The sequence below is a fragment of the Leucoraja erinacea genome, chromosome 34 (genome assembly GCF_028641065.1).
Source record: "Leucoraja erinacea ecotype New England chromosome 34, Leri_hhj_1, whole genome shotgun sequence".
NCBI lineage: Eukaryota > Metazoa > Chordata > Chondrichthyes > Rajiformes > Rajidae > Leucoraja > Leucoraja erinaceus.
The window spans coordinates 14116239-14130372 of NC_073410.1; the positions used below are offsets into that span (position 1 = coordinate 14116239).

Here is a 14134-nt window from a genome sequence, read left to right on the forward strand (position 1 = left end):
TTGAATCTGCCATTCAATCATGGCTGATCTATCCTTCCCTCTCATCCACGCACCCCTGTCTTTGCCCTACGACCCCTGACACCCGTACTAATCTAGAATCTAATCAGATCATACTCAATTCTATGCTTACAGTGTAGAGCACTACAGTTTCTGAAATGTAAGCGGGGACATTCATTTTTGGACTTTTACCCTTGCTATCCATAAGCATCTTGACTTACTTGTCTGCCTGTGCTGAGGATGAACCTGCATGTCAAATGAACAACATGTTAATATTTCTAAATACAGTGGCACAAATGCGATCACGGGTCCACCACCGATTCTCCAGTTCATGGTGTGCTTGGTTCCAGAGCCTTTGTGGATTCTCCGTTTTGCCGGACCAACAGAGGTCACTGCCTCAGAGACACTGACCCGCAAAGTCAGCCTCGGATTAAGTTCTCTGGATTAAAGTGGGGCCGGATCACCAGTTGCTGGAAAATCGGTGGCAAAGCTGTATCTATCTGACCATGTCAACCACTGTTACATGACCCTAACTGGAGATGCCCAGTACCCTGGTCAAAGCAAAGTGTCTACTCTTCTAAAAAGAAGACAGACACAAAAAGCTGGAGTAACTCAGCGGGACAGGCAGCGTCTCTGGAGAGAAGGAATGGGTGACCTTTTCGGGCCTGCCCTGCTGAGTTACTCCAGTCTATCTTCGGTTAAAACCAGCATTTGCAGTTCCTTCCTACACATTATGCCTACTCTTCTGACAGGGAACTCTGTCCCAGGGGCGAAAGGTCAGTGGCCCAACACAATGCCAACCCCCAGAAGAGATGGTCTTGCATTGGGCTGAGATTCAATCACAGACCTAGAAATTCTATCTTAATAAAGAGAAACATGGTCTTGGAGAAAGAACGTGGGGAAAGGTTAGCATCTGCCTGCCTGTTGAAAGTAGCGCTCAGAGAGACGGCTTCAGCACTCCCTGGAGATTCATCAGTTGCAGTAAAAGCCGATTCCACATTGATTAGTGCAACCGCCAATTAAGAAAAGAGCGATTATTATTAAAATATTAAAATTATCTTTGTAAATTGCCATCGCGTTGAAACAAAGGCCAGAGAAACCCCACGGTGGGAGAGGTGAAGCTAGTTGGTAACTGGTCGTCACAGCTGCATATTAGGCATGAGTGGGGTGAAGAGGGTGGGGGAGGCAGAAGCTTTCTTCATGCTGTCCACATGGGGAGGGTATACATGGAACGTTTATCGTGGCAGACCCAACTCCAAGCGAGGATTCATTCTAAAAAACCTATTAACATTATCACCCCAGGTCAGATATCGCTCAATTCACTTTTAATTACATTTTAATTTCAAGTTTTCGTGTACCTTATTGTGTGTTATGACTGTTGGCAGACAAATTTCCCCAAAGAATGCGGGGATGAATAAAATTCTATCCTGTCGTAATAAATTTGTTATTTACAACCGTCTGGTGTTGCAGATATAACTCACTGAACACTTCGCAGCTGAGAGCTTCTGGCTTCATTTGGGATTGAACCTGAGTCACTGGCGCTGCGAGGCAGCAGCACTACCTGCTGCGAGCCCAACGTCCCAGTTCCAAACCCAGAGAGCCTGCTCGTGGTGAACAAGAGTATCAGACCATCAGGTGACCGAGTGCAGTCCCTGTATACACATCGCAGGCTCTGGCCCCAGTATCTCTCCCTCCAACACTACCCCTGACACCACACTCATGAAGGGGGGGAGCAGGCTCCTCACAGCACAGGAACAAAGGACCACTTATCCCACTCTGCCTTCTCACATCTCAACACTGCTTTACTTTAGCGCCTTCTGCAAACTCAGGAGATGCCACGTCATCTTTCCAGCAACTGTACAGCCACTCGTATGTATGAAGCTCGCCGACTTCCAACAAAAAGTGAGCTACGGGGCAGATCGCTAGTGTTAAGGTGTTGCCTGTGGGATAACTATTGGGCCAGGATATGGAGGACAACGGGTGATACAGGGGGAGAGTTGCTGCCTTACAGCACCAGAGACCCGGGTTCGATCCTGACTACAGGCGCTTGTCTGTACGGAGCATGTACGTTCTCCCCCTGACCGCGTGGGTTTTCTCCGGGTGCTCCGGTTTCCTCCCACGCTCCAAAGACGTGCTGGTTTGTAGGTTAATTGGCTTCGGTAAAATTGTAAATTGTTCCTAGTGTGTAGGATAGTGCCAGTGTGCGGGGTGATCATTGGTCGGGACGGACTCGGTGGGCCGAAGAGTCTTTTTCTGCGCTGTAACTCTAGAGTCTAAAGACTAAAATAGGAACCTGAGGGGTAACTTTTTCATACAAAGAGTTGTGGGATTATGGAAATAGCTGACATAGGAAGTAGTTAAGGCAGGGACTATCACCTGGTTAAGAAACATTTAGACAGGTACATGGATAGGATAGGTTTAGAAGTCTATGGGCCAAAAGCAGGCAGGAGGGACTAGTATAGATGGGACATGTTGGCTGGTGTGGGCAAGTTGGGCTGAAGGGCCTGTTTCCCTGCTGTATCACTCTGTGACTAAAGTCTGACAACTAGCTCAGTGGTGCCTTGGGATCGTCAATGGCCTCTAGAGGGCAGATGTGAGCTAAGTTCCACCTCTCTTGCAACAACACACTTTGGTACTGAAGGTAGACAAAAGTGCTGGAGAAACTCAGCGGGTGCAGCAGCATCTATGGAGCGAAGGAAATAGGCAACGTTTCGGCACGAAACGTTGCCTATTTCCTTCGCTCCATAGATGCTGCTGCACCCGCTGAGCTTCTCCAGCACTTTTGTCTACCTTCGATTTTCCAGCATCTGCAGTTCCTTCTTAAACGCTTTGGTACTGGACTTGTGGATCAGCCAGGATTTTGTGCTCAGTTCTCTCGGCATGGAGTCTGGAATCCACAAACTCTTGGCTCAGAGGCCAGCTCTGAATTATTAGAACATAACTCACACGGAGGGAGCAGGTGGGAACAGTGTTGTATTGGGCGGCAGGATGGCACAGCGGTAGAGTTGCTGCCTTACAGCGCCAGAGAGACCCAGGTTCGATCCTGACGACTTCTGATTCCTTCCGGTTTCCTCCCACACTCCAAAAACGTGTGTAGGTTAATTGGCTTTGGTAAGAATTGTAAATTGTTTCTAGTGTGTAGGAGTGTGCTAGTGCAGTGATTCCCAACCCCAAAAGGGCTATGGCAAATTTCAGGGGGGGCCACCAAAACACTTTGGGATTTAGGGGGCCACAGGTTCAATGAAGGGGGCCACTGAGCCACACATCCTGTTGCCTCCTAAAACTCAGTTCTAATAAATTTAAATCTATGTCGTTGAAATATTTTTGATGTTTGTGGAATAGAATAAAAGAGAATATAAGTGCAATTAATAGACACTGATATTTTTATGGAAGGTATTATAATATTTTTTCCGCTAATAATGTCGGGGGGGGGGCACAGAAAAATTAAATATCTCAAGGGGGCCATAAGCTAAAAAAGGTTGGGAACCACTGTGCTAGTGAATGGGGATCACTGGTCAGCTTCGGACTCAGTGGACTGAAGGAGCCGTTTCTGCACTGTACCTCTAAACTAAACTAAGACTGGAGAGACAGAGGAACAGGTTCATCTTCTGCCTGAGAAACTGCAATATATCTGCAACACACCAATTCATATCTTAACACACGCTAATATTCATTCCGGACAGAAGTCAGGATGAACAGTTCAACTATTGCCAGGGCTTGTTGTCCAGTTATTAATCCATGTGTATCCGTATATGCTCTGCACATGTGGCCCTTTGCTGGATTAGTTTCCACTGAGTTATGGTACCTCATCTTGGCCTTTCCCAGGGGAACGGCACTAGGTCGGGTTCGTTGGGGCAAATAGGACGCGTTGAAAAGAGGAGTGATGCAAATCGCCTCTAAAGCAGTCCTTGGTTTGGGTGGCTTGACATCGGATCTACTCCGAGAAGAACGTTAGAGAAACACATGTATTACAAAGACTACAGAAGATAAACACAATGAGCTGCAGTAACTCAGCGGGTCAGGCAGCTCCTCCAGAGAGAAGGATTAGGTGGCGTTTCGGGTCGAAGCCCCCCTTCTTCAGACTGAGGGTCAGGGGAGAGGGAAACGAGAGATAGAGACGGTGATATAGAGAGATGTGGAACAAATGAATGGAAGATATGCAAAATGTAATGATGATCAAGGAAGGTGGAGCTCACAATGGTCATAGACACTGAAGCTAGTACGGTGACTCAGGTGGGGGAGGGATGGAGAGAGAGGGAAAGGACATTCTTGCTATACAGGAAGTGCAGCGTAGATTTACAAGGTTCATTCCCGGGATGGCGGGACTGTCATGTGCTGAGAGAATGGAGCAGCTGGGCTTGTACACTCTGGAGTTTAGAAGGATGAGAGGGCATCTCATTGAAACATATAAGATTGTTAAGGGCTTGGACACACTAGAGGCAGAAGCAGGTTCCCGATGTTGGGGGAGTCCAGAACCAGGGGCCACAGTTTAAGAATAAGGAGTAAGCCATTTAGAACGGAGACGAGGAAACACTTTTTCTCACAGAGAGTGGTGAGTGTGGAATTCTCTGCCTCAGAGGGCGGTGGAGGCAGGTTCTCTGGATGCTTTCAAGAGAGCTAAATAGGGCTCTTAAAAATAGCGGAGACAAGGGATATGGGGAGAAGGCAGGAATGGGGTACTGATTGGGGATGATCAGCCATGATCACATTGAATGGCGGTGCTGCCTCGAAGGGCCGAATGGCCTACTCCTGCACCTATTGTCTATTGTCTATTGAAAGCAAGGTTTACTTTAAGCTAGAGAAATCGACATTCATACCGCTGGGGTGTGAGCTGCCCAAGTGATATATGAGGTGCTGTTGCAAATGCCCTTTTGCGTTTGGCTTCACTCTGACAGTGGAGGAGGCCCAGAACAGAAAGGTTAGTGTGGGAATGGGAGGGAGAGTTAAAGCAGGGGGGTTCCCAACCTTTTTGGTCCTGTTCACCCCTGGCAAATTTAATAGCACATAACAATGTCATTTCACTTATTCATGAACAACTAACGATGAACAGATACCAGTATACCAGAACCAAACACAGTCTCAGTCAATGAGAAAAAATATGTACAAACCCTAAATCAACAAATTGACCCCCTGGGTAGACGAAATTTACTCCCCAGGTTGGGAACCCTTGAGTTAAAGTGTTTAGCAACCAGGAGATCACATAGGCTAAGGCAGACTGGACAGAGGTGTTCAGCGAAATGATTGCCCAGTCTGCGCTTGGTCTTGCCGATATAAAGGAGATGATCGGGTTACTTTCGCCAGTTTGGGTCAGTTCTCTGCTGACGTTTGCTGGCGTTGGTGACTCTCCGGCCTAAGCTTCAGAAGCATCTCCTTACCGATGAACTCAGACTACGAGGGATGCCATGGCGTTTGGTCAAGGAGATGTCCACCCACTCTCACAGCCGGCAGAGGTCAGCGGGCAGAAGCACCCGGCTCTGATGGTTCTGCTCGTCCGCGCGGTGGTGCCCACCAGATATTGTGCCCCAGGGGCTCACCAATGGGTGCCCACTGGAAGTTGTACCCCATGACTCACTGAGGGGTACTCCCCAGATGTTGCAACCCCACAATTCACCAATGGGCGCTCACCAGATGTTCTACTCCAGGGACTCCCCAACGGGCTGCAGATATACCTCAGTGAAATATCAATGGGTGCCAACCAGATGTTGTATCACCATGACTTAAGCCCCTGTCGAGGAAATTCAAGAGTTCTCCTGAGTTTTCCCCCCGATTCAAACTCGGAGAATGTCCATAGCAGGTCCGTAGGAGTTGGATGTTTCATCACAAGGATTTTTTTACTCGTGGACATTTTTTTGCATGAAAAAATGTCACGAGTTTACCGGATTTCCCGAGTACCTACCGTTAGCATTACGAGCCGCTACGTGGCATCCACAAACTCCTACGGACCAGGGGAAAACACGGGAGAACTCTTGAATGACCTCGTACAGTGGGATAGGGGGTTTACCAATGGGTGATCTACAGATGTTGAACCCAAGGGACTCACCTACAGTTGCCCGCCAGATGTGGTACCCCAGGGACTCACCAATGGGTGCTCCCCAGATGTTGCACAGCAGACTGGCCCAGAGGTACTAACCAGCTGATGTAAGCCAGTGACCAGCCCTGGATTGCCGAGCAGATGTTGCTCCCCAGTGCCTCGCCAGATGTTGCGCACTACAAGCTACATCAACCAAGGTCGCCAACCCAGCACAGACGGACGGTCAGAGCAGACCCACCCTGGTCTGTGTGGCACCACTCTCCCTGCATCTTCCGAGGGACCAGCTGGTGTTGCTGATCTCCCAGCTTCCACCCCACCACCAGTTAAGACTTCTGTTTTTGCTGCATGTCCTTGTAACCACCTCAAGAAAACTACATACAGCACAAAATGTGGAGTAACTCAGCGGGTCAGGCAGCATCTACGGAGAAATGCAATAGGTGATGTTTCGAGTCGAGACACTTCTTAGACTCTACATACAGTTCTAGAGTCTGAAGAAGGGTCCTAGCCCAAAATGCTACCTGTTCCTTTTCTCCAGGGATGCTGCCTGTGACAACATGCCTCCAGCATTTTGTGTCTATACATGGTGTAAAGCAGCATCTGCAGTTCCTTCCTACTCATTACTGGATTTGAGCAGAACACTTCATTGAATTGGGAACGGCGCAGTTTATAAAGGCGAGGCGAGACGTTCTCCAACGTCTCTCTGGGACGTTGGAGAAAACCAGAGGACCCACTGGAAGCTCTCACGGCCACATGGACAACATGCAAACTCCACCCAGACAGCGCCCAAGGCGGGGATTGAACCCTGGTCTCTGGAGCTCTGAGGCGGTCGCTCTACTAGCAGCGCTGCCATGTCAACACGCGAGAAGATGGTTTTCTTTGCCAAGTCTGTGCCAACCATCCAGCAGCCACATCCATTAACCCTACACTAACCCCATCTCATTCTCCCAAAAATCCCCTCAACTCCCCCATAGTCAACAATATTATTGCAGAGTTATTACAGAGATTACGCTTGCTCGAGGCATAGTTGCACTGCCAGCTTTGCCCATAAGCCGGTAGGATGCGGACAATTTGATAAAGTGGGGCATCAAAGGATGGAGGCAGGGTGCAGAGGTTTTGCAGGGCAATCGCTCTACAAAGCCTTGAGTGCACTGGGCATAAACGGAGTGGCGAGGAGAAAGGCCATCAGGAACACCACAGAGGCAGCGGAGAAGGCCTCGAGATGACTCTGGATCAGGAGAGGAGGTCCATGGGGAGGAGCGAATTCCACCTGAACACAAGTCGTGGTCTGATCAACCACGGCTGGGTCGCCTGGGTGAGGGTGTCTGATGTTGAAAGACCCGAAACACCCAATGGACCCCAGGTTACATCACTGTTGATGTGTTCAGGAGCATCAGTAGATGTATTTGTATCAAAAACAGCATCGACAAAATACATTGGATCAGTCGGTTCCCATTGAGTAATATTAGGACGGAGAAGAAACATAGAAATTAGGTGCAGGAGTAGGCCATTCGACCATTCGAGCCTGCACCGCCATTCAATATGATCATGGCTGATCATCCAACTCAGTATCCCGTACCTGCCTTCTCTCCATACCCCCTGATCCCCTTGGCCACAAGGGCCACATCTAACGCCCTCAACTACCCTCTCTGGCAGAGAGTTCCAGAGATTCACCACTCTCTGTGTGAAGGGGGGGAAGGGAGGGGGGGAAGAGTGTGGCGTTTCCACTGAAGCTGTGAAGACCAAAGGCAGGTTTAAATACAGTAGGTGAAGAGTTTGCATACCGCGCGGTTGGGGAATATCGCACCAACTGAGATAAAACGGTTGCTGAAAGAGAGGAGGGGGAATTGGAAGGGAAGGTGCGGCTGGGAATATCGGAGGCATGGAATAACCGGGGAAGGGAGGACAGGAACGGATACACGGCTGAAACAAAGTGAGAAGAGGCAGAAGGATTAGTTCTGGGTTACTCAAGCAAAGCAGAGTATTACAAACTATCAGTGCAAGCTGCAGAAGAGAAAATAGATCTTTGGGGAGAAACAGTCAGGATATTTAATCAAAACACAGCATATTAGTAGCTCTACTCAATATCCAGAAGTCTGTAGCCCCCTTTTGCTCTGGTATTTTATTTCATTCACAAGTTTAAACTATAATGTTTTTATTATTAATGTTTAATGTTTTATGTGTCATTATTAATTGTTACTTGTGAGCGGAGCACCAAGGCAAATTCCTTGTATGTGAACATGCTTGGCCAATAATCGTATTCATTCATCTTTCCCCGGCTGGGTTTATGCAGCGGGGCAGACACAAGGCTTCCCCAAAATAACCCGACTACAACCAGCTACCTTTCGAAACCCTCCCCCCCCTCACCTGTGTTCACCTATTACCTGCCAGGCTTTGTCCTGCCTCTCCTCTCTACCACCTTTCTTCCCCCCCTCGCCCACTGCAATCATTCTGAAGAAGGGTCCCAACATGAAATGTCGCCTATCCATGTTCCTTAGAGATGCTGCCTGACCCGCTGAGTTATTCCAGCATTTTGTGTCCTTTAGTTGGTAAACGAGCATCTGCAATTCCTCCCCAATTTTACCGAAGCCAATTAACCTACAAACCTGCACGTCTTTGGAGAGCGGGAGGAAGCCAGAGCACCTGGCGAAAACCCACGTGGTCCCGGGGAGAACGTACAAACTCAGTACAGGCAGCACCCGTGGTCAGGATCGAACCAGGGTCTCTGGCGCCGTGAGGCAGCAACTCCACCACACCTGCACTACACTCCCATGTCCATGTTACGCTTTGTCTTGCCCACGCCTTGCATAGGTGTCTCTATTATCCAGGTGTTCCAGGGATGAGTGTAGGGCCTAGGAGATGGAAAGCTCCCTTCCGTTGGCTCCATGTACACCACTCTAACTCGCCAAATGGAAGTGGGCAACCTTGGGTCAACGCTGTGTGGCAGATCCATTCCCCAATGGGCGTGCCCTTCCCAAATACCCTGGGCACCCCATATCTACACAGATGTTGCATCGGCCCACCCCACCGCGAGCAAGGGGTTAGCTGACATGCACACCAGCAATCGCGCCACCATGCTCTACCATGCTCTACCAAGCTGCACCCAGCTCTACCAAGCTCTTTTAAGCATCTAATACCTGAGGCGAGCGGGCGAGGCGGCACCATCCTGATTGGCAGCGGCGGGCGGCGACATCATGGGGTTAGCGAGAGCGGGTTGGCCGGCCGGAGCGGGGGGAGGGGCCGGGTGGGCGGAGCTGGTCGCCGGCCAGGCGGTCTGCACATGCTCAATGGGACTGGTCCCAAGCGCGGAAGGAAAAGCACATGGTTAGCCCAGCCTGATACCCACACAACCCACCCAGAACCAGGGCCAGCTGGACACCACAGCAACAGCAACATAGACTGGGCATCTCACACCAACACGCTCTAGATAGACACATAATGCTGGAGGTACTCAGCCGGCCAGGCAGCATCTCTGGAGAGAAGGAATAGGTGACGCTTTGGCCCGAAACCCTTCTTCAGACCTGAAACAGCAACTATTCCTTTTCTCCAAAGAGGTTCCTGACCCACTGCGTTATTCCAGTAGTTTGTGTCTATCTTAGGTTTAAACCAGCATTTGCAGTTCCTTCCTACACATAACAGGCCTGGGCTGAAGGGCAGGCACCCTTGAGTCATACAGCATGAATCAGGCCCTTCGGCCCAACTACTCCATGCTGACCAACATGCCCATTTACCCCGGTCCCCATTTGCCTGCGTTTGACCCACATGAGGAGGAATTTCTTTAGCCAGAGGGTAGTGAATCTGTTGAATTGATTCATTGCCACAGACGGATGTGGAGGCCAAGTCGTATAAGCGGAGAGTGACAGGCTCTGTGTGAGGAAGGGGGTCAAAGGTTATGGGGAGAAGGCAGGAGAATGGGGTTGAGAGGGAAAGTTAGATCGGCCCTGATCGAATGGCGGAGCAGAATCGATGGGCCAAATGGCCTAATTTTGCTCCTATATCCTATATCCCTCTGCACGTTTCCTATCCAGTTCTGACGACAACGGAAGTGTATGGCCACTCCTGGTGATGAAGGGCCATAAAGCCACAGGATGCTTTGGGTTTTGTGAAGAGGATTATTTTGAAGTTGTACAGAGACTGTTCAGCGTGCCAGCGCTCCTAGCTGCCGTTGTGTAGGCGTCTCTGGGACGTTAACATACCTGGTTAATTCTCAATCTGGCTGGAAAAGCATCACTGAGCAAAGCTAAACCTTGGCAGAGCGGATCACACAGGCTACAGGTATTCCCCACTCCCGGCATTCCCAATCCCTGATCCAGACCAGAGACCGGAGAGGGCCCAGCTCCGGCAGTCAGGAACTCGGAGAGCTTAGAATAACATGCCGGAGGATTTTTTTTACGCTAGTTTAGTTTGGAGATACACAGCGCGGAAACAGGCCCTTCGGCCCACCGAGTCCGTGCCGACCAGCGATCCCCACACACTAAGGTGTGTGGACTCTCACAGATAAAGGACCCTGCAATTAAGGCATTGTCATCAGTAAAACATAGAAAAGTCAGAATAAAACACAGATGCTGAAACACTAAAATATAAGCAGAAAAGGCTGCACATTCTCAGCAGGTCAGGCCGCATCTGTGGGAAGAGAAACAGAGCTGACATTTCATGTCAGATAAGTATTAAGACGGATCGCAGTTTGTCAAAAGCAAAGTGTTTGGATAAAACCCTCGTCAGAGTGTTTCAGGGGTCCAAGGCAGACTTTGGTGGGTTGATGTCTTCTGAGGCATCGTCCAAGATGGTCACCTTGGACAGGTGGAGGTGAGGTTGGCCACAGTGCCAGTAATACTGTGGCCAGCCAGCAGAGGGCCTCTCCACCGGCATTGCCCAGCACCCAGCCTGGAGCTGAATGTCTCCCCCTCCCCACCACCACCTCGGTTACCTGTCACTGACACTGGGCCTGGTTTACTGACCATTAAAGGTCATGGAATCGGCAGCAGCCCACAATCTCAACAGAAAGAGCCAGGAAAATATTAGCATTGACGCTGGAGCATGATTACTCTCTCCACAGACGCTGACTGACCCGCTGAGTGTTTCTAAAACTTTGTGTCTTTCTTCTCAGCTGTTATCAGGCAACTGAACCATCCTACCAACAACTAGAGAGCAGTTCTGAGCTACTGTCCACCTCATTGAAGACCTGCAGACTCTCTTTGATTGGACCTTACTGGAGTTATTCACGTAATTCCCCTTATCATGTATCTGTACACTGCGGACGGCTCGATTGTAATCATGTAGTCTTTCCACTGACTGGTTAGCACGCAACTAAAGCTTTTCACTGTACATTGGTACACATGACAATAAACTTAACTGAACTGAACTCTCTATTCACAGATGCTGCCTGTCCTGCCGAGTGTTTCCAGCATTTTGTTTCAGATTTCCATCGTCTGTGGGGGAGGGGTGGATGAGTGCATTGTAGGTAAGGTTGACAACATTGTCATTTGATAACGGTTTGATTGTTGATTGCAAACTGCCTGTGGCAGTCTTGATCTTTTCCCCTCTCTGGAACAAATGGAATAAAAGCTCCTTGTGAAGGAAGAACACAACGGTGATGAACTGACTTTAGTGTTCGTCTTCTAGGTCTGCACAAGTACTTGAGGGTCTTCAAGGCACAACAGAAATCTTTATCACATTACGTCAATGCTCTGCTCGCAGCAAGACAACTCAAAATGGCTGCACACGGAGAATAAACCAAAGATCCTATAGCGGAGCCAGATTACCATTCCTTCTAAATGCAATGGGCCGACATGTAGTACGCAACGGAGCGGAACGTGGGCCTTTATTTCATCCATTTCAGTAACCCGGCCCGACCCGACTCGCAGTGTAATCAGCGTTACGGGGGAACAGTTCGTCTTCATAAATCTGAAAATGAGACGATCTTTCCCAAATAACTTTTATTTTTACGAGGATGTTTCCGTAACCGGCTTCCGTCTCCGCAGTAGTATCTTTGCTCCGCTACGGGATCTTTGGTGCGGAGATGGAAGCCGGTTACGGAAATGGGGTCGACAATTCCCCATGAATCTGCCCATGACCGTACTACGCATTTTTCGTCGAGTGGTCTATCTTGCTCGCTACAAGACATCACCCTTTGTCCTGTGGAGCTCCATCTACTGCACGGGAGGAGCAACGGGTCCTCCCACCCCACACAGTCCACCAAACATCACACTGACTATCACAGGCCAGGTCATTGTCCACAGTGGGCCGCTGCAGCCCAGCGTCCCGAGTCAGCAACACCATAGCATGGCACCCGTGATCAAACCTTTGCCTCCGACCCACCTCACATCCATCGGTCTCCGTGACCACTGCTTTACCAGAGACACCACCCAGGAATATACTATTCACCCGGTCTTTCATGAACCTTCACTGGGGTATCGTTTGTCTTCGCTCTGCGTCTCATGACTTCTTGCTGACTTTAACAAGGTGCTCTGTCAAAGCCCAGACAACAAGGGACGTTTGTGGGGAGTGAAGTCAAGGCAAGATCACCACATCACTGACTTGATAGGACTAAACCAAATGAAACTAAACTACACTCTGACTGTGGGCCAAAATCAGAACAATCTTCACATCTCCAGAACTCTCCATAGCAACACATAGTCTTCAGATAAATCTGCATGATTTAACACTGGCCGTCCTCTCTTCACCAGCTAGTTTACTTCAGGGATGGAAACAGGCCCTTCGGCCCACAGAGTCTGTGCCTACCATCGATCACCTGCATACTAGTTCTATCCTACACACAGCGGAAAAACAGCGGAAGTGCTTAGCAGACATTTGCCGTGGAGATTTAAACATCCAAAATATCGGGAATTATCGCGTTTGCTCGCTGAATTTCATCAAAGGTAAGGCATTATTATCGCGTTTGCTCGCTCAATTTCATCAAAAATAAGTTAAGAATGCCTTACTTTTGATGAAATTCAGCGAGCAAACGCGATAATTCTCGATATTTTGGATCTTTAAATCTCCACGGCAAATGTCTGTTTTTCCACCTTCAGTTCCCTCTTGTAATTACCTTACTTTCTATCTTTTTTTTTGCCTGAAAATTTAGGTCGCTGTGCTTCACGGTCACCCTGACTAGCACAGAAAATTTCAGCTCAAAAACTGGCCGTTTTCTATGTTTTTAACGGATGGGAAAGTGCGTGTTTTCCCATTCACTAACATGTACCGGATGTATAGCATGTACTCCAGTTGAGATTTTCGGTCACGTGGGTGCGGATCTACGCTCCAGTGACCTTTCGTGAAATCACCCTATACACAACATGGCACCTCACACTCAGTACACACAAGATGGCACCTCGCCCATGGTACACACAAGATGGCACCTCACCCTCAGTACACACAAGATGGCACCTCACCCTCAGTACACTCAAGATGGCACCTCACCCTGAGTACACTCAAGATGGCACCTCACCCTGAGTACACTCAAGATGGCACCTCACCCTCAGTACACTCAAGATGGCACCTCACCCATGGTACACACACATGAGATGGCACCTCATCAACACTACACGCACGTGAGATGGCACCTTGGCCATGGTACACACGAGATGGCACTTCTCCCTCAGTGCACATCTGATATTGTGCTTCACCTGCAGTACCAGTGAGATTTATCTCATCCACAAAATATATATTGTAAATTATGTCATTATTGTTATGATTAGACATAAGATGCAAATCAAATGCTGCTCCAAACGCCATCCCTGGAAGTAAAATGGAGGTAGAGACAGAGGTCGATTCTCTTGTGAGTGGAGCCACAGTGGCGTGAATCACTGACACTGCACAGCTCACACTGGCAGTGACCCGTCTGAAATAAAGAGAGTGAGAACAGAAGGGGAAATACAAATGGGGGCTAGGGAGAGACGATGGGGTAGAGATGGAGAGAGTGGTAGAGAGGGCGACTGGTAAAAATAGAGAGAGGAAGGTAGGGAAAGAGGAAGGCAGAAAGGATGAGGTAGCAAGAGAGATGGTGAGGGAGGTAGACAATAGTGGGAGGAAGGGAGGTAGAGAGAGGTAGAGACAGAAATGGAGATAGGGAGGTAGAGATGGCGGGAGAGACATAGAGGTAGAGAGGGG

At 49.1% G+C, this 14134-nt stretch overlaps 1 protein-coding gene across 1 annotated transcript in view; it reads right to left on the bottom strand.

Moving 5' to 3' along the window:
* The window catches only part of ldb3a (LIM domain binding 3a), a 135281-nt gene that overhangs the window by 19325 nt on the left and 101822 nt on the right, over nucleotides 1-14134 (bottom strand). The window contains exons 11-12 of the mRNA XM_055661564.1: nucleotides 9163-9343; nucleotides 3803-3931 (exon numbers count right to left, since the gene is read on the bottom strand). Coding sequence (XP_055517539.1) covers nucleotides 3803-3931; nucleotides 9163-9343 — 310 coding nt within the window. The remainder of the gene's footprint in view (nucleotides 1-3802; nucleotides 3932-9162; nucleotides 9344-14134) is intronic.